This window comes from Purpureocillium lilacinum (assembly GCF_023168085.1).
Source record: "Purpureocillium lilacinum CBS 284.36 DNA, scaffold_4, whole genome shotgun sequence".
In the NCBI taxonomy this organism is placed as follows: Eukaryota; Fungi; Ascomycota; class Sordariomycetes; order Hypocreales; family Ophiocordycipitaceae; genus Purpureocillium; species Purpureocillium lilacinum.
In genome coordinates this window covers 522,389-546,688 of record NW_027072114.1, presented here as the reverse complement: position 1 = coordinate 546,688, position 24,300 = coordinate 522,389, and the positions used below count along the sequence as shown (strand labels likewise).

Below are 24,300 nucleotides of genomic sequence, written 5' to 3'. Positions count from 1 at the left end.
GCGGTGCGGTACGGTGCAGTCCGGGTGCAATTCGGTGCGCGCACTGACCTCGCGGCTGGGGTCCGCGAATGACGTGCATATGACAGATCGCGCAGTGCAGCACGTATCTAGATCTGGATATGCGCGAAGGCACGCACGGTGGGACGGACGGTGCTCGCCTCCGGCGTGTCGGCGTTGGGCCGGCCGTTAGAGTAAAAGACTGCCTCACAGATACCGTGACTATTCATCTCTCACAAGGTTATTCGCCCGCTCGGTGAACGTGTGTCGTTTGGCGTTACCAGATTGATTGTCCTGCAGGGTCATCTATTCGACACGCGAGGACACTTAACCCGCAACTGGGGACCGTCAGACTCCCAGCAGCATTGGCCACAGTCACAACAGCACGCATAAAGCCCAATACTGAGAATTGTTCGTCATGTCATCAGATAACATCTAGGTAGTAGAGTACTTTTGGGCCTTTGCAGGCAGACATCTTGTAACAAAATAAAGCACAAATAATCGCCCTAGCGCCGTACACACACAATGACGAAGCGGTTTCGTGACCCAATGGACCCCCTTTGCGCCGTCGCTCGTTTCGCTCATCCAGTGAGCCTGTAAAAAGTCTCCATCTCGCTCTGCGCAGCAGCCGCGTCCGCATTCCACACAGCGTGCTCATCGTACCTCGCCGGGAGGAGCGCCCTCGGCGCATTCGCGGGCCCCAGGCGCCCGAGCGCCAGCGTCGTCGAAAGGGGCGGCGTGACGGGCAGGGCCGATATGTCGGCGCCCCGGCGTGGCGTGGTGGTGGTGACGGCCGCGTACGGGCCCGGCGATGGACACGGGGACATCTTTATCGAGAAAAAAAAATCACCCTATCAGAATCTGGATCTGACCGGCAAACGGGTGCGGGTGCTGGTGCTGGTACTGCATGCCGCCGGGGCCGAGGGTGATGGGCGAAGGACAGCGCCCGGCGTCAGCAGCACCAGCCGCAGCCATGAGCTGACTCACAAATGGGGACATCCTCTCGTGGATCTCGTGCCTCATGCGCGTCGCGCGCTCCTGCTCCTCCACCTGCCACCGCACGTCGATGAGCGCCGGCGCGTCCATGACCCACTGCCTGATGTCTGTCGACAGCGCGCGGTAGCCAGGGGCGTTGGCGCTCGAAAACTTGCACATCTGGGCGTGCGTCGCCTCGACGCCGTAGTACGTGACGCCGGGGAGCTGTGGGCTGGCCGAGTTGGCATCTACGACGAGCATCCTGGGTCAGGTTAGCATGAGCGAGGATGTACATGGTGGAGGGGGTGGCGTACTTGGTGCCCTTAATGTCCGTCTTGTGGTTCTCGTGTGCCATGTGGATCCTGAAGCGCTGGTAAATGTCCAAGAAGTGGTTGTTGATGTTGGACAGCGTCTCGTTATCCTTCTTGAGGGTCTTTAGCAGCACCGACTCGGACTCAAAGAACTTCTTGGGCATGATGGCGTCGGACATGCCCTGTAGTACGAGCCCCCATGTTGCCATGTCGGACCCCGTGTGAGGCGTGCCGAGAAACATGAGACCAAACGTCGACACGTAGATGGACCGATAATCCTCGTGGTGGGAGCTTCGCACGTCGTTGGAGTAAAGCAGAGCGCGCTTCACCAAGATGCCGCCCAGGCTGTGCGCAACCCAGATGATGGGGTTCTTGAAGGTGCCCTCGCTCTTGCGAAACAGTGTCAGGCTCGTCACGAGGGTCTGTGCGTGCTGGTGGATAAAGTTGTCGCTCGCGCTGCGGTCGTTGCGCCGAGAGTAGACGTCGGCGTTGTACCCGTACACCAGGATGTTGGCTTGCAGGCCCTTGAGCGACGCCGGCAGCAGGTCCACGGGCCAGAAGACTCCGTCTTTGGACGTCCACGTCTTGTCGGGGCAGCCATTCAAGCCGTGCACGAGGACAATGTCGACCTTGGCGTCAGGGTGAGTGTATACGGCGGTGGTCTCATACCGTGAGACGGATCGGTTGATTGTGGCCTGGTGAAGTCTGTTTAGCACAAAGCCCTTTGCCATGGCAACTGGGGGAATACACACCATGACGGTGAACGTCAAATAGACTGAGAAACTCTAGGAGCGAGGCGTGAACAAGACTGATGATGCTCAAGTCGTATTCTTGTCCTGTTTGACAGTTGTGGCTTGATGATTTGTGATATTGATTTTGTGATCAAAGTCGCAGGAAGATGTACGATGCTTTATACAATGAACATTGCAAAAAAACTCGTCGCTCCCCATTACACCGAAGCAGACATCTCCGGTATGGACTCGGCAGCCGTCACCAAATGCCTTGACAGAGACCATCACATGGGGTGTGGCACAGCACCGTAGGGTCGGATTCGCAACCGCACACCGAGCTGGGGGGAAACGGTCGTCACAGACAGAGCCTGGCATTTGGGCTGGGGTGGGCATGACATCCGCAGTACCGACTTGGGTCTGCTGGCCGCGCGACTTGTGCGCCCCAAGAATAGAGTAGGCGCTGGAGGGGAGCCCAGAGGAATGCCGTCGACGACAGCCGGGGTCGTGGGGCGGTGGATGGCACCCCGTGGCATCGCGTATCGCCTCTCCGCTATCCCTCGATGAGGCAGACGCAAGCGGGCCAGACAAAGGCTGCAGCTGGCGAGAGCCGGCCCGTGGAGATGGGCTTCTCGGTCGACATTGAGCAGAAAGGGCAAGAGTCGCGTGTCCGCTTCTCGCTGTCTTCACACCGAGGTGGCGCACCGGGAGCCATGAGCCGATGCCGGCGGGTGGCTTGGATCTACGCGGCCACGCCCCAACCTAAACTGCACAGGGGAACCAAGGTCTGCCTCGACACATGAGCAAAGGCTCCTGCGGGTGAAGTGTCTCGCCCCGGGACGGCGTCGTATAAGTCCTGAAGTGGTGCTCGAGAGCTGTCGCATGCCAGCCGTCATTGGCCGCCTGAGGGCTGCGGGACGAACACGGACGGCATCCGGGGGTGTCAGTCGTCACGCACCGGAAACTTGGACGAGAGACGCGCCGAGATGATTGGCGCTTTGGCGAGGCAGGCTTTTGCGTTTGGGGTTGCAGGATGCAGAGCTTCACGGTCGCAGCGCGGCAACTTCCCCTCCGTACCGACCTAGGTGGGCCCCTGCCAGCGTCTTCACCGTCGAGACACCGCGTGAGTAAGGCAGGGCTGCGTGCGACGTCGACTTCAAGTCAGTCACGCTGCAACACGAGCAGCTGGTTGGTCGACGGCCTGTCGTCGGCGGCTAGCCGCGAACACCTTGAGGCGTTGAATGTAACCCTTCCGGACATTCACGCTGCTGCCAGGGGAGTGCCATGGCGAGGTGTTGCGATGGGACGTGACGACAAGGCAGCCGCCGGATCAATCGCCGGCCAATTCGTCGCCTCGACAGCGTTGTATGTATGACATGTGAGACCGGCCCGGCGTCGAAAGCACACTTTGGACGGCATGTGGCCTTCCAAGTTTCGACAGGCGTTCGGTCCTGAAAAGGCCAGAAGCGAGTCTGCTATTCGGTCTAGTTGGCACCGATCGTCTCATACAAGAAACGGCTGCATCTCCACGGCAAGGTGACAAAGTCACGGGCAGGGCCGGTCGGTGTTGGCGTTGCAGGCGATCGACGACCTTCTGAGAGAAGCTGAGCGTTTACGAAAGACGGTATCGTCGACCTGGTGCCATTCCTGCGTGTGGGTGTGACACATCCCGTTGTCACCTGTCTACCTGATGTGCCCCTCTGTCCCGTGCCGTTGGTTATACCGAGATAGGACTCGGCTTCTGTGCTAGCGGTGACTCCCCCACGGTAGCGGCCATCCTTAATTGACCGTGGTTGGCGCATCATGGAGATGTTCGGCATGGCCGACACGCCACCACTGGACCCTGAAAGGGCATCTGGCTCTCTGAATGGCAAAACGCACCGAGTTTTCGAGTCCAGCGAGCTGTCGGGAATGTCCCACGGGCCAACAGAGCCAACACCTCATGGCATGGACCTCGGAGGCTGGTGCTTTCAACGTCTCCCTGACAGTCGAGACCGGGCTACCGTGAGTGGTCAGACGGCATCTCTGGCGCGAGCCTCGTAGCGCATCGTCGCACGCCGGAACTCGCAGAGTCGTTCTAGAAGGAACGTCGTAGCACCAAAACGCCCCATTGTGCGATACAGCGCCTACGAGGCGGTATTTCCCGCCGCCAGAAAACTCTATTCCTTGGGGGCCAGCATCACCACGTACTCGCGGGTGCTGTCGCCGAACCGAACCATGTCCTTGTCCCTGAGCTCCAGGTACCGGCTGTCGGGAATCCGGCTGTCGTTGAGCGACGTGCCGTTGGCGCTCTCGAGATCCAGAAGGTACGGCTTCACCTTGCCAATGCGGTCGCCAAATTCGTTCCTCTTCTCCGTGTACCGGAACTGCACGACGGCGTGCTGCTTGCTGATGCTCGGATGCTCGGCCAGCAGGTCGACGACTGCGGCGTCCCGCCCCACGAGCCAGCAGCTTTTGAGGCCCAGATCTATCGTGTCGACAATGTCGCTGCCCTTGAAGACGTAGAGCTTCCACTGGTCTCTCGGCGGGGGCTTGCGCGCCTCCGAGGGCTCGTGGTACTTGAGGGTGATGGACGTGCCGTCCGCCTGCGCCACCGAGTTGGACATGGCCGCCAGCACGCCCGTGGAGCCGTAGTTGGGCTTCTCCTTGGGCTTCTCGGGCTCCTCGCCTTGATCGATGGCGAAGGAAGCGTCTTGCGAGGGCAGCGGGCCTCGGTGCTTCACGAGGCTCTTGCGGTCCTTTTGCGGGTCTGAGTCTGCGTCGTCTGCGTGCCGCCTCGAACGTCTGGAGTCCTTGTCGTCCCGAGATCGCCTTCTCCTTCCGCTCTTGCCATCGCGGTCTTTGCTCCTGTCACGGGTGCCCTCGCGACTGCGCTGACGGTGCCTGTCCGAGCTCCTGTGGCGTCGGCGGGACCTTGCGGGATCCTCCGGCGTGCGCGAGCGGCGCCGGTCGCGCGATCTCCGCCGCTCGCGGTCAGAGGCTTTCCGGCTGTCCCTTCGGTCGTCATCGTCGCGGCGGCGGCGGGGTTCCCCCGTGTCGTAGCCAGCCCCATCAGCATCGCGTCTCCTGCTTGATCTGGCCTCGCGTTCTTCCGGGGGAGGCATGGCTGCTTGCCGCTGCTGCCTCCTTTATGTGCAGTGGTTTGTCAGCTCGGCAGTCGCTGAGTATGGTTGGATGCCGGGGTCGGGGTCGCCGTTGAAATTGATGCTGCGTCAACGTGGTGTTGTCTGTGAACAGGTCGCGTTGGCGAGTGCGGAGGAGTGAGGTTCGGTGTCCCGTCGTCATTTTTTTTCCTCCGCCGGGGAGCCTGGAGCCAACCACGACAGGGGGTGGGTTCCACCGTCATGCCCCCGAGGCACAAGGCTGGACAGGTGCTGGACATGGGCGCCACAGCGCTGCAGGCCACTGGGGTTCCGGGCTGTCACCGAGAGCCGATGTGGAGGCGGCACTGGAAATGCCCTGTCGATCTGCCGGCTCGTCGTCATTGCGACTCATGCCCATCGTTTCGCGGCCACGGAGATGTCAACATTGCAGGTCTGTTCATCTCGGCACCCTTTGTCGCGAGGCGAATTTGACTTTACGGTATATTTATCTGCCACTCTGTTCAGCTCAGAGCATGTGAAGCAACACTCGTGCAATGCGCCGAGGTCCCGACCAGCTCAGCGCGTCAATGCGATGAGAGTGACGCGTCGTCGCAACTTCGGGCGCATTTCAACGCATTCGAGAACCTTGCTCTGTTCTAGCCTCGGCAGACTCGTGCTTCTGCTCGCATATGGCTTGAACTCGCCTTGAGCCATGCACGTGCTTCATCGCTTGTAAGTCAGCCTTCCATGAACATTCATTGCCCAGGACCGCCTCACGATTCGCAGGCAATGGGCTCGCTGGCAGTCCTCACGATATCTCCGCGGCCCCGGCACAGCTCGACTCCAGGGCACACATCGTCGGGTTAACGATCGTGCCACCGGGCCGCGTATCCCCGGCACGACCTCCCGTACACCTTTCCCACTGCCGAGCGCGATCCTCCACGTGGGCCGTTTGGCCAATACGCGGTCGAAAGGTATGTCACTACCCTCCAAAGTCTATGGCCGACCCCTCTCCTCGATGACATCTGGGATCGTTTCTTCCCTCCATTGTCCAAGGGTCTCGAAGGCCCTCGGGCAAAGGCCGAGCGTGTAGGCCTGTCTCAAGGTCGATTATGCCGGCCATGCCGTCGAGCACGGGGCTGAGGAAGCGGACGAAGGCGTCGACAACTGGGTGTGGCTGTGCTTCTTGCGCGTTTCCGACCGAGTCGCGGAAGACATCGTGTGCATCAGCGCAGATAGGCGTTCCTGCACAGAAAGCATTGGGATTCTGACCCGATGCGCCATGGCCAGGAGCAAGAACAGCGACGTGATGGACGATGGCGGATCGGATACGACGGCATGACGTCTGCCAAAATGCCGACAACAGATGCCGGGGAGGGCGACCTGATGCCGAGCTGGCCGGTAAGCCCACGCAGCGGGTTCATGGATCCGGAGTAGTAAGTCGCGATGTTTCGAGGAGATGAGCAGGCGTGGCGCAGGGCCGACATTGGATTAATCATCAGTCATGTCATCCGCCGCCGGGGACGAACTCCTTTTATCTCACCAGCGGCTCGTTGGCTCTGCACCACGCGGCATAAGCTGGGGGCGGCACGATGGGCAGCACAGCCTCCACTGCCGGGTCACGATCACCCCCGGCCAGCGATCGACCCGTGTAAGCCAAGGTGGGCAGGCCGCGAGCTCACCTGTGCCGCAATCGGGGGAGCCCAGGCCAAGGCAAACCTTGGTTGAATGGCGGGGTAAACATCGTGGGCGACACGGCCGCGTGTGATGTGACGTGCCGATGGTGAATCGGCGTTGAGGCCCTCCACGATACCGGCCCGTCGCTTCAGCCCTGGTGCGGTGGGTGTGCCGCATGTGGCTGGCCCGCGTTCCAAACTCGTGCCACACCAGGCGATCCGGTGCGTGGTCGAAGACATATCGCACCCTATTCCCATTTATTCCCTATGCTTGCCCATTCTGTCAGAAAGCTAATCATCACACGTACCTATTTTGGGGGCTTGAGCTTGAGTCCGCCCAGCTGAGTCCCCATCCTGTCCGCCTTATTTCCTGGCCGGCCAGCTCAGCCAGTTTTGTTGACCTTACTTGAGACGGATATTCGGGCCATCACCCGTCAACCTATCTCCGATGCCTCGTGGCCTCGCCAGCTGGCCGCGTACCAACGTCAGCAGGCTCAGGGACAACATCAGGCCGACAGACGCAGAATCTGGCCGACCGCCTCATCCACGCCCTTGACTATCACCGTGGGCTTGATGTCTGTGGCGCCGCCCAGCCCGTCCACCCAGCCGCCTCCAGCCCGATCAACCCACGCGGCCTTGAGTCCTGCCGCCACCGCCCCCGCGACATCAAACGGATTCGAGCTCACGAGCCAGACACTGCCTAGCTGGCCCTCAAAGCCGGCTGTCTTGGCCATGTGCTGATATGTCCGCGGGTCCGGCTTGAAGACCTTGAGGGGGTCGACGCTGACCACCTTGGCCGGTGGCAGCACGTTGCTCGCGCGCGCCAGCGACGGGGACGTCTTGAGAGACGACGTGATCATGGAGACGGTGCCGTTGGAAAAGATGTACGGATCTAAGGAAGGCGTCTCGGCCAGCGTGGTGAGCGCCTTGCCGACCTCGGGAAAGGTGTCGAGGCCGTTGTAAGCGTCCATGATCTCCTCTTCCTGCTCCGGTGTGAGCTGTACACCGGCCTCTGCGGTGGCTTGCCGGAATGACCACCTCGTCAGGTCGCTGAATGAGCGATATGCGCCTTGTCGGTGTAAGTGAGTGCAGAGGTAGAACTGCATGTCATTGCTCGTGTGAGCATCCGGCGTGCGACTCACCCATGCTGTTGATGCGCCACGTGTATTCGAGCTGATACCGCCTCGCCTGTGCGGCGATGGCCTTGGCCCTCTCATCTCCATACAGACGCGCGAGGTGTCGTGCGATGGACTCGGTGGACAGCAGGGTGCCGTACAGGTCGAATGCGACGGCGGTGCGTGCCATGGTGAGCTGGGCTCGCTGGGGGGTCCGGGTCCACCACTGACGGTCAGGCAGGGTCCAGTGAGGTCCAGGGTGTGAGTCAGTTCGGCCACTGTAGGTCGCAGCAGGGGTTCCAAGTTGGGGCGTCGTGATGTTGGCCCGCGCTGAGCAGCATGGCAAGACCAGAAAAATACGTATTGTAGTCGCGCAGATGCTCGACGGGGTTCTTCACTCTTCTGCGGCTCTTGATGGACGGCAGTTAAATAGCTTGGCGATCTGGTCGCAGCTGAGATGGGCATGTCAATTGCGCCCTCGACGACATGATTCCACATTCACAGCGACCGTCCCCATCCAATTGCTCGCCCACCACATCTGCAAACCCCACACGCATTGACGCTCGCTCCGTCCCTAGACTGGCAGCCAAACTGGGTCACCAATCGCAACTAATCCATCACGTCACCCAGCAGCAGCTTCCAGAGCTTCCGCCCACCCGCACCTCGCCCAGCCGTCATGGCCTCGATACCCGAGGAAGAGAGCCCGAGTCCCAACTACGCCGTCTTTCGCGACTGCTTCTCGACGACGCTGCTGCGCGCGCAGGCAGCTGATCAGGGCAGCGCTGGCGGTTCCAAGAAGCGGCGGCGCGCAAGGCCGGCGGCGCGGGCACGCAAGGGAGCGGCAAAGGCAGGGGATGCCCGGGCCCGGGCCCCGGACCCGCCGTCTCCGGACGCGGACCGGGACACCACCGCCGCCGGCCCGCAACAAGACGCCGAGGAACTGGCCGACTTTATCGACTACTTGGCGGGCAGCATCTTCGACAGCCTCCCAGAGGGCCTGAGGGAGGCAGACCACCGATCCTGGCGCGAGTCGGAGGCGCTGCAGGCACAGTTCGCGCTGCCGCTGACCGAGGAGAGCGTCTCGGCGCTGGACCTCGCGCCGCCCATCCCAGAGACGCTCGTCACGTACGGGCTCGTGGCGGCGGACCCGACGGCCGACTCGCCGCTCCCTTCCTCGACGGAGGCGTTCCTTGCCCCCATCCTGATGGCGTACCTCGAGTCCGTGACGACGGCGCCGCCCGCAACGCAGGCGACGCGGACAGAGGCGTGCGAGCTCTGCGGACGCACCTGGATCCCGCTGTCGTACCACCACCTGATCCCGCGCTTCGTGCACGAAAAGGCCGTCAAGCGCGGCTGGCACCGCCGCGAGGACCTGCAGAACGTGGCCTGGCTGTGCGGCGCGTGCCACCGCTTCGTGCACCACTTCCGCGGCCACGAGGACCTGGCGAGGGACTACTACACGGTCGAGCGGCTGCTGGCCGAGGACGAGGTGCGACGCTTCGCCGCATGGGCCGGCAGGCTGCGCTGGAAGGGCGGAAAGGTCCGCGGCAGATGAGAAGAGAAAAGGCAAGATTGGAAAAGAGGGCCGCAACTCAAAAATGTCGAGATTAGAGCATCCGTGCCGAGCCCTGCGGGCCAAGCAAAGGCCGAGGAAGCCTGCGCCTTTGCGCGAGCGTTGACTGGGCGAGCGCCTGCGGCCATCTATCCATCCGTCCATCCATCCAACGTAGGGCCCGGCGCCAGAGTACAGCCTGTATGATGCTGGCTTGCGGTATTATAGATGGGGGCTCCGTTCGCCCTGGACGCCTGTACTACTTTGGACCTCGCAATACACGCATGCCTTGCTTTGTGCGCATTGAGATGGACAAGCGGACGTCCGGTCATCATCGTCTGCGCGGATAATGGCTCATGGCTGCGCACTAACGTCACTAGGCAGTTGCTAGAGAAGTGAGGCTTGTTGTGAGGCTGGCCGGCCTGATATCATATTAGACCGGATCGCCACCGAGGGCTGGTTGCTGCCCATCATCAGCTCGATGAAGTGAGGTGCCCGTCAGCTCAGCTGTGCAGTGCCTGCCTGCCCCGGCCAGTGAGTGAGTGGGTGGGGGGGAGCTTGAAGACGGTTGAGGGGGGTCCATTGTTTTAGGGCAGCCTGCGCAAGGTGAGAGAGCAAGATGGAAAGGCTGCGGGGTCCGGCCCAGGGGCCCGCACATGGGATATCCGTCCATACAGCCCTCCATGATGCTTGAAACGTGCGCCGGGCGTCCCCACACACGTCAGGGCAGGTTGGTGGAAGAGGTGGCATGGTGGCCCCCGGGGACCCCCCAGCGGCGGCGCATCGGTCCATAGCCTCAATGGGAGCTCCAGTCCCAGGGCTGGCTGCCCACCCCTGTGTCGAGCGCCATTGGGCCCCCCCCGCCCGCAGGAGCCCACCGGGCAATCACTAGGCTTCCGTGGTGCTGGGCCACCTATGGGGAGGTGCAGCGGGCCACGGGCATGCATGGCTAGGGCTTCCGTTGCGTCGACGGCGCGGACGGGTCCATCAATTGGGAGCCGTGCCAGTCCACTGGAGCCCTGCCCTGCAAAGCAACCTATGCCTGCCTCTGTGCAAGTAAGCTTCGGCATGGCACTGGACGGGACGCTGCCTTGTCAGTCCTCCACTGCAGGTACCTTGGGTACTGTAGCATGCGGGAGGGCCCCCCCAACAGGTGGTTTGCTTTCCAGTGTGCCGGCGTCACCACAACAGCTGATGACCCGGGCAGCAGCCTCTCATCGCCCATTGCATTGCCTCCCGTCTTGCACCCGGAACCTTGAGCTCCAGAGCAGAGCAGAGCAGAGCGAAAGAGGTGCGCCGCCCATCCATCATCCATTATCCATCATCGCCCATTAACCTCGACGCTGAAGCTTTGCCTTCCGTCCATCCATCCATACATCCATCCATCCTTCCATCCCGCAGTGCCGTCTGTCCGGCGCCGTCGGCGACCACCCAGGAGGGTGAGGAGCCCGCTGACCCAGGGCCTCCTCCAACTTTAATATCTTTCATGGACCCCCGCCGCCATCGCTCGCCTTTATCAGGCACAGTCTAGACTCTGGACTCTAGGCCCTTTTCATCATCGTCTTTGACACGCCGGCAGGCCGCAGCGCAGCCTGACCGATTTTGACTGAGCCGTCTGCCTGCCTGCAGTCAAGGAATTAAAAGGACGCCGGGCGACGAGGCCCGCCATCACCATCATCAGCAGCCAGCACTGGCACCAGCCCCTGCACCACCACCAACACCACCACCAGCACTGGCAGCGGCATCACCGCAAACCTCCCGCCTCCCCCCCCCACACGACCAAGCACATCGTCAACCCCAAAGCCCACCGTCATGAAGTGACGCGGACCCTGACCCGGTGCAATGGTCAGGCCCGATCCATCGGCCGAGGCGACGATGAGCTCGGCCGCCGCTCCGACGACAGCTGCGGCGGCGTCGACATCGACAGCCTCCTCCACCACCAACCCGCCCGCGCGCCAGCGAAAATGGCATCCCCGCGTCTTCACCGGCTGCGTCAACTGTCGCCGCCGCCACGTCAAGTGCGACGAGCGCACCCCCTCGTGCTCCAACTGCACGCGCCTGCATCTGGCCTGCAACTTTGACCGCCGCTTTGTCTTCAAGGCCGCCCGTCCCGCCAGGGCCGTCCAGCCAGAGCAGCAATCCCCGGGCCCGTCGCAGCAACCCCAGCAAACGCAGTTTCCAGTAGACGCCGCGATTGAGGCCGGCGCAGAGGCTCCGGATGAGCGCCCTGCCTCTGCCAGCTCTGGCGCTTCGTCAGGGTCCGGCAAGGCCGTCGACGGCATCGTCGCCGGTGAGCTGTCCCTGTCTGTGCCCGCCAGCAGCGTCGTCCCCGCAGGAGGCAGCATCGTCAGCTTTGCGGACGCCGACGCCGGGGGCGTGCGGATTTTCACCACCGGCATTGTGCCGTCGACCGGCCCCGTTACGGGCCTCGAGTCTTGCTTCAGGGTTACCACGCCCGACCCGGCCGCGCACATCAACAGCTACGACGACTTGTACTATCACCACTTCCTCAACACCGTCTCCACCTACCTCATCATCTACGACACGCCGTCCAACTCCAACCCCTATCGGATGCTGCCCGCGCTCGTCGGCAACTCGGGCCTCTTGCAGGACACGATGAGAGCCCTCGGCGCCATGCACCTCTCCGGCCTGCCGCAAGCCCAGAACAGGACCATCCATCGCAACGCCGCCATGAACATGTACGGCAGCGTCGTCACGAGGGTGCGCAGCCTGGTCTCCTCCAGCCAAACCACCCCGAACCTGGAGCTCCTGGCCACCACGCTGCTGCTCTGCATGTTTGAGAAGATGTCCTCGGCCGACTCCAACTGGAAGATTCACCTGTCTGGGGCGGGACACATCTTCAAATCCATGTACAGCCCGCGCCCTGCGCTGCCCGGCGGCGATAGCTTGGACGGCCTGGCAGTCTCCAACACCCTCCCGTTGCGCCGCTTCCTCGTCTCGCTGATGTCGTATCTGGACCTGGCCGCGTCCTGCGCCACTGGCGAGGCGCCCCTGATCGCAGGTAACTACTGGGAGACGCTGGGAGGCGGATGGGAGTACAACCTGGGCGTCCCGAGCTTCGCGACGAGCCGCCAGCCCGCGGACCGCACAATGGCCCAGCTGCGAAACTCGTGGTCGAGGCTCATGTCCATCCAGCTCGAGATTTGTCGCTTCTCTGGCATGATTCGCGACGGGATAGACGACCGCCAGAAAGAGCTCATGCACAGCGACATCCAGTACAGAATCCGCAACTGGCACGAAAGCGCCCCTGACGTCTACCTGCGGCTGGAGGGCCTGAACGAGATGCCAGCCGACGCCTCGCCTGAAGAGGCAGAGACGCTAACGGCGGCGGCTTGCGTCTTGGGCTACGCCCTGGGCGCCACCGTCTACCTTGAGCGAACCGTTACGAGACGGGTTGGGAGCGCAGCGTTTGACCCTGTCATCAAGCAGGCCGTCGACCGCATGTTTACGCTCACCTTTAATTTCTCCAGCGGCATCACCCAGCTCGCCAACCTCTGGGCGTTGCTAACGGCGGGCATTGCCACGGTGGACCCGGAGCAGCAGAACCGCCTGCGCGAGCGGCTAATGGGAATGAGGAATTTTGGATTCAAGGTATGAACATACGCTCATCCTCCAGAAGCTATAGCTGACGAGTTGCAGAACGTGTACAGGGTACTGGACACGCTGGAGTACTCTTGGGAGCACATGAAGCTCTATGGAGGAGTCGACTATGACGAGTTTGAGGCCATGCTTGCCTCCAACCTGGTTCCTTGACGGGAGTTGGCGTGAACGGCGCAGAGCAGAAGGCAACGGTGACGGGAAGACCAGACATGATACCAGACAGCGTTTGCAGCAGAGGCTTTATAGTGTTAATAGACCATTCGGTGCGTTTGCATCTATTTAGACTATGCCGATCCGTTTTGCGCCCGTGATAGGACAATCATGGTGTCGCCGGGCTTGACGAGGTCGCCCGGTGCGCATACGATGCTGTCGACGGTCAATCCGACTTGCGCCTCGGTTGCTACGACGTTGACCTCCATCTTCATGGCTTCAAGTACGACCAGCACGTCGCCTTCTTTGATTGTGCCGGCTTTCTTGGCATGCATCTTGTAGATGCTGGCATGCATGCCGGACTGTATCTTGAGAGAGTCATCTGGCAAAAATCATTTAGCTGACGTTGGGATGCGCCACGTTCGCGGCCAAGGAGTCAGAGACACATACCTATGTCGTCTAGCGACGGCAACGGATCTTTCTCGACCTTTTGCTCCTCCTGCCACTGCGCCCACAGCACCTTTTCCCTGCATGCATCTCACGCATCAGCACCGTGGCCGATTGCTCGGAACAACGCCGACGCTCTTTGCGCCAGCGGGCACGCGCAACTTACCTCTCGACCTCTCTCGCCGTGGCCGCCTCCTGGCGGGCCCTAAACTCCGCGGCCTCCTCGGAGACGCTTTCGCAGAAGCGCGCGTACGCGTCCACGTCGAACTCGGCGGGCTCAATCTCAAAGTCAAACCGGCCGGCCTGGAAGCGGCTGTAGATGCGCTCAAACTCGTCCTCGTCGACGGCGTAGAAGCTCAGCTGGTCAAAGTTGTCAAACAGCCAGGGCCGGTCGCCGAAGACGCCGTTGACGCAGAACTTGTCCCACCCGGGGAGTGTGCGCCCAAAGTTGACGTAGCCGCCTGGGGCGTCCTAGATTTTGCGAGCGGGCGAACGAGCGCCCTGGGCGTCAGCTGATGCGCAGCTGCCAAGTGAGAAGAGAGCCCCAAACAAGGGGGCTAGGGAGGGAGGGAGTGAGTGAGAGAGGGCGGGAAGGGAAGGGAGGGAGCAACGGCGAGGGGGCGCGCGCTTACGACGGGGTCGCACGAGAAGAAGCACCCGCCGATGCCGAGGCCGCCGGCGGGAGAAAACGTGCGCGAGGGATTAAACTTGGGCACGACGAGGCGCGCCCGCGGGTCGAGCGGGATGCCGATGGGTGTGCCGCTCCAGAAGCCGACGCCGACGACGAGGATGCGCGTGCTGAGCAGCTTATCGAGGATGTCGCGCTTCGAGGCCAGCCCGTTGGACCGCGCGATGAACTCGACCGGGTCGGGCAGGTACGTCGCGTACGGCCGCTGCGTGGCCATGTACCTCTCGATGGCGTCCCGGTTGACCTTGTCGTCAAAGACCATGGGCAGGCGTATGTGGCGGCTCGCGAGCTTGCGCGACGCCGCCGCCGCCGCGCCGGAACCCAGCTCGGCGGCGAGCACGGCCTTGACGGCGTCTACGAGGTCGGCCTGCGGGATCGCGCAGCCGTCGTACTCGACCAGGAGGCCTCGGAGGCCGTTAGCCGTGGGCTCTCGCGACGCGAGGGGACAGATACGGGGGAAACTCTACTGCATCCGATGGGTGTGGTGAGGCGCACACCCTTGATCGCGGCTCGGTCAAGTGCCGCCGTCACGGCCTGGACTCGGCACCGGACGTCGAGCTGCAGCGACTGGAGGAGCTCCACCAAAACGTACGAGTCGCCGGCCTGTCTGATCGTGGCCTCCTCGTACGTGCCGATGATGGCGGTTGACTGGCGCGTTGCCTCGTCGCAGCACGGCACCGTCAGGTTCAGGGGGGTGACGTCGAGCGCTGAGCCGCCGCCGCCGCCGGACACGAGGGCAGCAGACACCTCGCCGATGAACTCTGCCTGCCGTTTCCGAAGCTCCATGGCTGACTCGATGCGTATCGGGGCAAATCGAAACCTATCCCCCGGCTTCAGCTGGCCGACCTTGAAGAGCTCCGCGCGCGGGACCACGTGTGAGGTGACGAAGCCTCCCAGCGAGGGGGCGTCGGCGGGGAAGATGACGGCCGAGTCGCCGGTCCAGTTCAGCGCGCCCATCGAGTACGGGTAGTCGAGGTAGTTGCTGGGATGGGAGCCGCCCTCTCCTCCTGTCTTACGCGCCCATTGAGGTTGCGGGCCGTGGAGACGCACGCCGATGCGCGAGGCTTGGTGCGAGACGGTCCATTCGCTCGTGTAAATGGCGTCGACGTCTTCCGGGGTCATGATGTCTGGCGAGTCGTGAGGGCCGGAGAGGCAGTACACCACGGACGGGTCCCAGGCGGGAACCAGGGACTCGGGAAGCTGAAAGGGTTCAAAGACGCCTGGGTCGGCAATGCCGAGCATGTCGCCCGCGACGAGCTGACGGCCTTGGAGTCCACCAATCTCGACGACGGGGCTTGTCGCCTTTGATCCAAGATACTCGGGAACCTCAGGGAAACCCCCTTTTACCGCGATATATGTGCGGCACCCACCTGTGATGGCGCCCATCTCCAAGACCGAGCCCGCTGGGGCTTCGACACGCGTGTACATGGGCACTGGTTCGCCGTCCAGCCGGACGTCCACCGCCGCTCCGGCCAGTGCGAAGATGGTTCTTTGATGAAACTTGATCTTTGGGCCGGTAAAGGTGGCCTCGAGCAGCTCACATCCACTGTCATTTCCGACGATGCAGTTGGCGAGTTGGGCATGCAAAGGATCCATGGGGCCTGCCTCTGGGATACCAAACCCAACGCCAACTCGGCCGGGGATGTCCTGAATGGTGGTGTAGCTGCCCGGAGAGATAAACTCCATCACCTGCGGGGTGTACTGGAAAGTGGTGAGGAAGTTGGTCGTAGTCTGCCCCTGCTCAAACGGCCTTGAGCTGAGAATCTTGACTAGAAAGTCTGCGTTGGTCACGATGCCTTGAATCTCGCTATCCTGGAGTGCATGCAGCAGCGCCGCCGTCGCCGCCGCTCGACTCTTGCCGTGGCCCATCATCTTCGCGATCAAGGGGTCGTAGGCGAGCGAGACGTTTGTCCCTGTGCGCACCCAGCTGTCGATCCGGACGGATGGTGCGCTCACAAACTTGACGTGCTGCAGCTGTCCAGGGCTGGGCATGTAGTTCCGGGTAGGGTTCTCTGCATACACGCGCGCCTCGATGGCATGCCCAGATGGAACCATGCACCGAAAGTCGCCGAGCTCCAGCGGCGCCTCGGCCTGCCTGAGCATCAGCTCGACGAGGTCTATCCCGAACCGCAGCTCGGTAATGCCATGCTCGACCTGCAAGCGCGTATTCATCTCCAGGAAGAAGAACTCTGCCGTCTCGTCGTCGACGAGGTACTCGATGGTGCCCGCAGAGCGGTAGCTGATGGTGCGGCCGAGCAGCTCCGAGACCTCGAGCAGGCGCTTGCGCAGCTGCGGCCGCGCCTCGACAAAGGGGCTTGGAGACTCCTCAATGACCTTTTGGTGCCGCCGCTGGATGGAGCACTCGCGCTCGCCAAACACGACGCAGTCGCCGCGCCCGTCGCCAAAGACTTGGACCTCGATGTGCCGCGACACGGGGTAGTAGCGCTCCAGGAAGACGCCGGGGTTGGAGAAGAGCGCTGTTCCGCGGCTGACGACGCTGGTGAAGGAGGAGCGGACTTGCAGCTCGTCGTGGCAGATTTGAAGGCCCTGGGTACATCAGCGCAAATCTGCATGTCCCCAAACATGCTGATGGACTCACCATGCCGCCTCCTCCAGCTGTTGCCTTGAGCATGACCTGACACATTATTAGCATCGGGCTCAACCGCTGAAGGAATCTCAACTCACTGGATAGCCGATGCGTGCGGCGGCCAGCACAGCCTCCTCCTCCGACGCCAATATCCCTGATCCTGGGCATGTCGGGACCCCGATGCTCGCGGCCAAGTCCCTCGCCCGGTCCTTGATACCAAACGTCGCAATGTGCCGCGGCTCCGGCCCTACAAACACCGCCCCGGCTTCCTCGATAGCAGCTGCAAACCGCTCATTCTCGGAGAGAAAGCCGTAGCCAGGAATCACATACTGAACGCGGTGCTTCTGGACCAGGGCGATGATCTCATCGATGTTGGTGTAGGATGAGACCGGCAGCGCCAGGTCCGCGTCAGTGACGTGCGGGCTGGATACATCGTGCGGCGTGTATATCGAGATGGAGTAGTAGCCCAGCCGCTTGGATGTTTTGAGGATGCGGTTTGCAATCTCACCGCGGTTGGCGATGAGGAGGCGCCTACCCGACTCCTTGGCCATGGCGCGCAACGTCAGGTCGTGAATGGGCAGTCGTCGAGGATGTAAAGGGACAAAGAGAAGCCGGGACGCAGTGGAACAGCCGGAAACATTGGAGAGAAGTAAATCAGTCTCAATGCCAAGGCACAGCAGCAGCCGTACGCCTTTGCACTATACGGGCTTCTCCCCGAGCGATCATGAAAATCCGTCGTGGACGTTTAGACGCGGGTCGTCGAAAGGTTATCAGTACGTCCCTTGCCGCCGGACCGAGCGCGAGATAGGAATGGGCCTCGCATAGTAGCGACAAGAGCTCGCGGAGGAGAGAGTCAGTTCCATGAGTGAGGAAACGAATGCCCAATTGAGTCGCGACGACGAAATGTGCACGCGCTACGCGCATGGGCATGTACAAGAGGGCGAGATTGAGAATCGGCCCAAAAGGGGGCATCTCTACGATGTTGGTGGGGAAGTGCAATGATGCTCTCGCGATTGCCGATCGAGCTTCAATTTGCGAGCGTCCGTGCCGCACGCATTGATGCGAAGCGAAAGCCGTCTTCGCACTGTAGAGTACTCGCAGCACACAAGCCGGGGATGCTAGGCCTTCACAATGTCCAGTCGTAGAGATGACCCCGGCGGGGAGATGTCTACGACGACGACGACGACGACAGACGGACGGGCTTCAATTGATTGCTGCAGCGTTCTTGCAGCTTGACGGATTCGGCCGCCGCACGGCCGCCGCAAGCCCCAGACGAGGCAAACACGGTCCCAGACGCTCCTTGCTTGTGCTTTGGTGCCTTTGTACTCTGTACTTTGCAGACGAGGAATCCTGGACCTCGACGACGTGACACAGTGGCGAGGGCTTGGCGATGTGCCACGCAGCAGCCCGTTCCCGTGTCAAAGTCACACGGCATCGACCTGCTCCCTCGTGCTGCCCACTGCATTGGTATTACCCCGCGTCTGCTGGGATTCTGAGAGACGGCGGACAACCAGACTGATGGGGCCGTCTCGGCAGGGTCCAGCCGTTTTCAACGCATGTTCCCACTTCGCCATGGCCCTCCGCGCCAGGCCAGGCCAGGCGAGGGGTTCTTTGGAGACCATCGACGAGGGCGACACCACTGCGCGCGCGTTCAAGCTTATTTCCAGCGCTAGGCCTGCTGAAGCGAGGGGCCCCGTGAACACGTTCGCGCCATTTCATCCGCCCGTCCGGAGCGCCATGCATCGCGCTTTTGCGTGACAGAAAAGGAATTCGACAGCGGGGAGCCCCTCGCGTCAAACAAGTCCCCGTCGACTCTATGGAAGTTGCGGATTTGGCTCCGGTAGGGCTCCTCTCGCTGACACAGTACTGGAGCACGCGACCGTTCCCTCCGATTGCCGTCACCATGCGTCACGTCTACCTGTCCCCAGCCGTACAGAGCTGACGCAGGGTCCGTTTATTAGCAGGCAGTGTGGCGCTAAACTATGGGCAAAATCTAGATGATCATGCTGGGGACTTGCCTCCGGATTGCTTGAACGCTACGGCCGCAGTATGAAGTCAGTCGCCTCAGTGTCATACGGCCAACGGCTCGTCTCAGCTTCATGCGATAGAGCGAAAGGTTCCAGATACCGCCTCGGCGTGCTAGCTGGATGGTCCGTCTTGGTCCGCGAACGACTTGAGAGGCATGCGACTCAATTACTATTTTAGTAACTCTACACGAACCGTCTATCAATACACTACCTCCTTTTTGATCCCAGGAGGCAGACCATACTGCGCCGCGTGTGTGCTGGGTCCTACATAGCTAGTACCGTAGATCTGAAGTTTTGCCTGGACTGGAGTTTTCTATAGCACACTAGGTATATAGTTCGCAGCATATAAAAAGGGACACTACAATCCCCAGTGGCGTTCTACACTGTTCGGCCCTACCTTCAATGTTCATTCCAGCTCCTCCGCTACATGTAACTAGCAGACTACATGTAAGCGTAAAATTCGGCGCGGGAAACTTCCCATTACATTCCAACACCAACGCCCAGTTCCTCAACCAAGTAATAAGCTCTCTGGGGTGGCCCCGAGGGTCTTACATAGTTACTGGATGCGAGCTATTTAGGAAGCCCATAGCCAGGACAGAGGGTCTAAAATTCCAGGTGTAGCGTAGGCTTAGCACTCTGCCGAACTACAACTTTCAAAATGCACGTCTCAATTGTTGCCTCCCTTGCAGGCCGCGCAGCCCTTGGTGTTGCCTTTCCGTCCGATGATGGCGCAACGGCATTTGCCTCCAACTCAAATGGCAGCCTGAAACTATCGCCTGTGCCGCCGCCAGTCCTCGGCGACGGCAACCCTGGGCCTGAGACATGGAATCTGACTATTGACGATGCCGGGAACGGCGGCTACAAACAAAAGATTACAGGTTTCGGCGCTGCTGTAACTGATGCGACCGTTACTACCTTCAATACGCTGCCCAACGACGCCTTGGACTCTCTGCTTGATACGTTGATGACATCTGATGGTGCTGGATTCAGTCTCATGCGTCACACTATCGGAGCCTCTGACCTGTCGGCATACCCCCCATATACATACGACGATAGCATGGGGCAACCCGACCCAAACCTCACTCACTTCGGTCTCCATAAGCAAGGAAGGAACATGACAGTCTTGCTGAAACACATGAAAGATCGGCAGCCGGATTTGAAGGTCATTGGATCGTCGTGGAGTGCACCGGGTTGGATGAAGCAAAACGGTAAACTCATTGACGGGAATACCGCAACGAACAACCTGTGGGACATTTTTCACGGCCCCGGCAGCCCTAATTACTCCAGTGCCTTTGCGCAGTACTTTGTCAAGTACATCCAGACGTTCCAGGAACGGGGCGTTCCGATTTACGCCATTACCATTCAGAACGAGCCGATGAATAACAAGGCAGGCTTTCCCACCATGGATATGATTGCCGAGGAGCAGGCCGTCCTCATCGCATCATACATTCTTCCTGCCTTTAGAGAAGAGAACATAACCACACAGATCTGGGCCTACGATCACAACACCGGTATGTGCATTTTACGCGACGACATACCTCCAGTCTCACAGAACCGCATAGATCATCCGAGGTTTCCTCAGACTGTGCTCGATCTCGTCGGGCGATCCGTTAACACTGTAGCATGGCACTGTTATGCTGACGTTCAACACAAATGGAAGACTATGAAGCACTTCTATCAGCGGTACAGGGAGATGAACAGGACTGTGGATCAATACATGACCGAATGCTGGACGCCATCCAGAAACACCACCTGGCACCAAGCGGCAGACTTCACTATGGGGCCCCTGCGGAACTGGGGCTCTGGTGTCATCTCGTGGCCTCTGGGCGCAAATAGCACGGACGGTCCGTACCTGCCTAGCAACGACGCTTGCCACTCGTGTACTGGCCTTGTCACCATCAACGACAATGGTACATACACGTTCCAGACGGCATACTACATGATGGCACAATTCAGCAAATTTATGCCTCCTGGGTCCACTGTTCTTCATGACAACGGTACCTACGTTCATGAAAGCGGTGCTGGCATCAGCGCTGTCGCCTCAGAGACGCCGGATGGTTCACGGACTGTTGTGATTAAGAATACTTTTGGCAACGACATATACGTCTTTTTGAATACCACTTCTGGACAGAAATGGAGCGGAAACATACCCATGAACTCGGTTACGACTTGGGTGCTTCCAGTGGCCTTTTCGGACGAACGGCTCGATGGTATACCGGGGGAATTCCGTGTTTCCATCCAAAACCGTGGACCCTCTTTTAAATCGTGGGGAAGAATCCACAGAGGGATAGGGCTATAATCAGATGTAGACTGTGTCCTCTCCAAGAGATTGAAGCTCTTAAGGGACAGTTTCGACTGTGGCAGCCACTCAGAAATTGAATCAGAATGTACGGCGATGGAGAGATGGTTCATGTTGTGCAAGTGAAAAAGGTACTGACGGCGAGTCAACAGATCTACACAGCTGCAGGAGGAACATATATACCTGGGTCAACTTGATGCAGGGTGAGGCTGGAGGCCTCGTGGGGGACTGTGGAGTTCTGTTTTTTCATGCGAACTGCCGTTGGCCTGAACTCTTCCATTGCCAAGCTATTTGCTTCATCCCCTCGCGCGGAACATCGCGGAGAACTGTTCGCAACAAGAGCCTTAGCGCCTGGCCGAAAGCATCGTGGGAGGCACGACGAGAAAACAGAAGCACATTGAAGAACTGCCATCATTCGCAGCAGCCGCCCCGCTCTCGGCGCTATAGTGATGCCTAGCTCACGCAAGTCGCGCGACCACACCCGCATACTCGTACGTAGCTCAACCGGCTCACCTGACGTCGCGCGATTAGCCGGAGCGCCGGAGCTACTGGCGCCAGGCATCTGCCACAGACATGGAGTCCCCTCTCCCCAGGCCCCAGCCAGCCCCAACGTCGGAGTTCCCCGCAGTTTCAACCAAAACGTCCTCACGGGGAGCGAAGCGGGATGGATGGGCTGGCTGGCTGGCTGGCTGACGGGCTTGCGAACTGGATCAATGGGATCCATCATCCAACCGCCGCCGCTGCTGCTCCACCGCCGCCGCCGGAAGGCCTGGGCTGGACAGCGGTACCCTCACTCACTCAGTTTCCGGACTCCACTGGCTGGGCGGAGCGAGGGCCTCCCGTCATGACGTCTTGTGGGTATTTGTAGCGGTCGCTTTCCAGCTCTTTCGTCTTGGCAATGTGAAAACGCGCTGTGCCGGTGTTGAGTGTCGAGACGACCGTGACGGCGAGTGCCCAAAAGCGCAAATCTCAACTTGGCGTCGCAGTGAGCTGTGCCGAGAGTAATACCTTGCGTGTCTCAGTGTGCCTCTTGGGTCGCTCTGCCTCTCTGTCTTGACTCACTCGGGTGTTGCACCGCTGGCTCTGCTGTACTTCTTCAACGCTTAGTGAACGTTGAGACGCAAGGCAAGAAGACCAAATTCGACCACCACCATGGAGGTCTCGTGGCAGACTGTGGCAGAGGTTGGTCCTCATCCTCTCCCTTTCCCTAGACCACGACAGCTTACAAGCATCACCAGCGCTTCCAAAAGAACCGCGCCGCCGCCATACCCCCCCGGTGGGTGATCCCGCCCAAGAAGCTCGAGGAGACGCAACGCTCAACCACCCGGCCGCTCGACCTCCTCCCGCGCCTCCTCTCCCACCATGAGCTGCAAATCACCTCCCTCGGGGCCGGCGCCCTCGCGCAGGCCATCCGCACCGGCGCCTTCTCCTGCCTGCAGGTCACCGAGGCCTTCTGCCACCAGGCCGCCGTCGCCCAGCAGCTGACCAACTGCCTGACGGAAATCTTCTTCGCCGAGGCCATGGACCGCGCGCGCCAGCTCGACGACCTGCTCATCGCCAACAAGGGCAAGCCCGTCGGCCCGCTGCACGGCGTGCCCATCTCCGTCAAGGACCACATCAACGTCAAGGGCCACCACACCACGTCCGGGTACGTCGCCTACGCGGAGAAGAGCACACCCCGGGGCGAGGACGCGCCGCTCGCCGCCGCGCTGCGCGAGGCCGGCGCCATCCTCTACTGCAAGACGAACAACCCGCAGTGCATGATGGTCCTCGAGACGGTCAACAACATCTACGGCCGCACGCTGAACCCCTGGAACACGAAACTCGGCGCTGGTGGCTCCAGTGGCGGCGAGGGCGCCCTGTTGGCCCAGCACGGGTCGCCTCTGGGCGTCGGGACAGACATTGGCGGGTCGATTCGCATCCCTGCCGCCTTCAATGGCCTGTACGGCTTCAAACCCTCGGCGAAGCGCGTCTCCACGGGCGGCTGGGAGGTGACGCTGACCGGGCAAGAGTCCATCCACGCAGTCACTGGCCCGCTGGGACACAATGTCGAGGACCTCGATCTCTTCCAGCAGGTCGTCACAGACGCAAAGCCCTGGCTCAGGGAGCCGCTGCTCAAGATGCCCTGGCAGTCACAAATCGAGGCCATGAAGGGGCATAAGCTGACGGTCGGCGTCATGCTGTGGGACGAGGTCGTGATGCCACACCCCTACATCACGAGGGTCATCAAAGACGTGGCGAAAAAGCTGGACGCAGCCGGCCACGAAGGTATGACTGTCACTCATCCCATGACATGCTTCGCATGCTGATTACGTTGCAGTTGTCCCCTTCAAGCCGTTTGACCACAAGCGGGCATGGGAGGAGATCCTCCTGCCGCTCTACTTCACGGACGGTGGGTTGGACATCAAGCAGACGCTTTTCGCAGGCAACGAGCCCATCTTCCCCGCGGCAAAGCGACTGCTGGACAACCCCATTGTGCAGCGGCGCATGGTCCAGGAAGTTTGGCAGGTAAGCCGCCAGCCCACCCTCCACCTTGGGCCACATATACACTCTTGCTGACCAGTCTCACCTCCCGTAGTTCAACAAAGCTCGGGACGCGTACCGCATCGCCTACCTCCGCAAGTGGGCCGAGACGGCCAAGGAGACGGAATCGGGCCGCCCGATCGACGTCCTCATCTGCCCCGTGGCGGGCCTCAACGGCATGCCGCACGACGTGATGCCGTGGTGGGGATACGCCGCGCAGTGGAACCTGCTCGACTACCCGTGCGGCGTGCTGCCCGCTGGCACCGTGCTGGAGAGCGACGAGTATCCCAACGGCTACGAGCCGGTCAACGATCTGGACAGGGAGAATATGAATCTTTGTGAGTCCTTCTGCATGTTGCAACCTCCTGCAGCTCTCATCGCTGACTTTGGCGCAGACGACAACAAAATGTACCGGGACATGCCCGTTGCGATTCAGGTGGTTGGGCCGACGCACGAGGATGAAAAGGTGCTGGGAGCAATGAGCATCATTGACGAGGTCGTGAAGGGGTAGATGCTTGCGC

At 60.9% G+C, this 24,300-nt stretch overlaps 8 protein-coding genes across 8 annotated transcripts; 4 read left to right on the top strand and 4 right to left on the bottom strand.

Annotated features, from left to right (window-relative positions):
* Window positions 1-843: 843 nt before the first annotated feature.
* On the bottom strand, window positions 844-2,014 carry PLICBS_005357 (uncharacterized protein; the record flags this gene model as incomplete). The annotated part of the gene is made up of 2 exons (XM_018319032.2): window positions 844-1,234; window positions 1,287-2,014. The coding sequence occupies 2 exons, from the start codon at window positions 2,012-2,014 to the stop codon at window positions 844-846; spliced, it is 1,119 nt and encodes a 372-aa protein (XP_018181506.1).
* Window positions 2,015-4,170: 2,156 nt separating this feature from the next.
* Window positions 4,171-5,115, bottom strand: PLICBS_005356 (uncharacterized protein; the record flags this gene model as incomplete). The annotated part of the gene is made up of 1 exon (XM_018319031.1): window positions 4,171-5,115. The coding sequence occupies one exon, from the start codon at window positions 5,113-5,115 to the stop codon at window positions 4,171-4,173; it is 945 nt and encodes a 314-aa protein (XP_018181505.1).
* A 2,161-nt stretch (window positions 5,116-7,276) lies between these two features.
* On the bottom strand, window positions 7,277-8,075 carry PLICBS_005355 (uncharacterized protein; the record flags this gene model as incomplete). Its single annotated transcript, XM_018319030.2, has 2 exons — window positions 7,277-7,839; window positions 7,913-8,075. 2 exons carry the CDS (start codon window positions 8,073-8,075, stop codon window positions 7,277-7,279), a joined length of 726 nt encoding a protein of 241 aa, XP_018181504.1.
* A 486-nt stretch (window positions 8,076-8,561) lies between these two features.
* Window positions 8,562-9,440, top strand: PLICBS_005354 (uncharacterized protein; the record flags this gene model as incomplete). Its single annotated transcript, XM_018319029.2, has 1 exon — window positions 8,562-9,440. The coding sequence occupies one exon, from the start codon at window positions 8,562-8,564 to the stop codon at window positions 9,438-9,440; it is 879 nt and encodes a 292-aa protein (XP_018181503.2).
* Window positions 9,441-11,279: 1,839 nt separating this feature from the next.
* On the top strand, window positions 11,280-13,211 carry PLICBS_005353 (uncharacterized protein; the record flags this gene model as incomplete). Its single annotated transcript, XM_018319028.2, has 2 exons — window positions 11,280-13,049; window positions 13,098-13,211. The coding sequence occupies 2 exons, from the start codon at window positions 11,280-11,282 to the stop codon at window positions 13,209-13,211; spliced, it is 1,884 nt and encodes a 627-aa protein (XP_018181502.2).
* A 131-nt stretch (window positions 13,212-13,342) lies between these two features.
* On the bottom strand, window positions 13,343-17,481 carry PLICBS_005352 (uncharacterized protein; the record flags this gene model as incomplete). Its single annotated transcript, XM_065600702.1, has 7 exons — window positions 13,343-13,590; window positions 13,659-13,735; window positions 13,822-14,126; window positions 14,288-14,748; window positions 14,841-16,890; window positions 16,943-16,978; window positions 17,029-17,481. 7 exons carry the CDS (start codon window positions 17,479-17,481, stop codon window positions 13,343-13,345), a joined length of 3,630 nt encoding a protein of 1,209 aa, XP_065456774.1.
* A 2,134-nt stretch (window positions 17,482-19,615) lies between these two features.
* On the top strand, window positions 19,616-21,256 carry PLICBS_005351 (uncharacterized protein; the record flags this gene model as incomplete). Its single annotated transcript, XM_065600701.1, has 3 exons — window positions 19,616-20,468; window positions 20,520-21,167; window positions 21,249-21,256. 3 exons carry the CDS (start codon window positions 19,616-19,618, stop codon window positions 21,254-21,256), a joined length of 1,509 nt encoding a protein of 502 aa, XP_065456773.1.
* A 1,152-nt stretch (window positions 21,257-22,408) lies between these two features.
* PLICBS_005350 (uncharacterized protein) lies at window positions 22,409-24,290 on the top strand (the record flags this gene model as incomplete). Its single annotated transcript, XM_018319026.2, has 5 exons — window positions 22,409-22,438; window positions 22,495-23,524; window positions 23,577-23,764; window positions 23,835-24,117; window positions 24,175-24,290. The coding sequence occupies 5 exons, from the start codon at window positions 22,409-22,411 to the stop codon at window positions 24,288-24,290; spliced, it is 1,647 nt and encodes a 548-aa protein (XP_018181500.1).
* Between the last annotated feature and the right edge of the window lie 10 nt (window positions 24,291-24,300).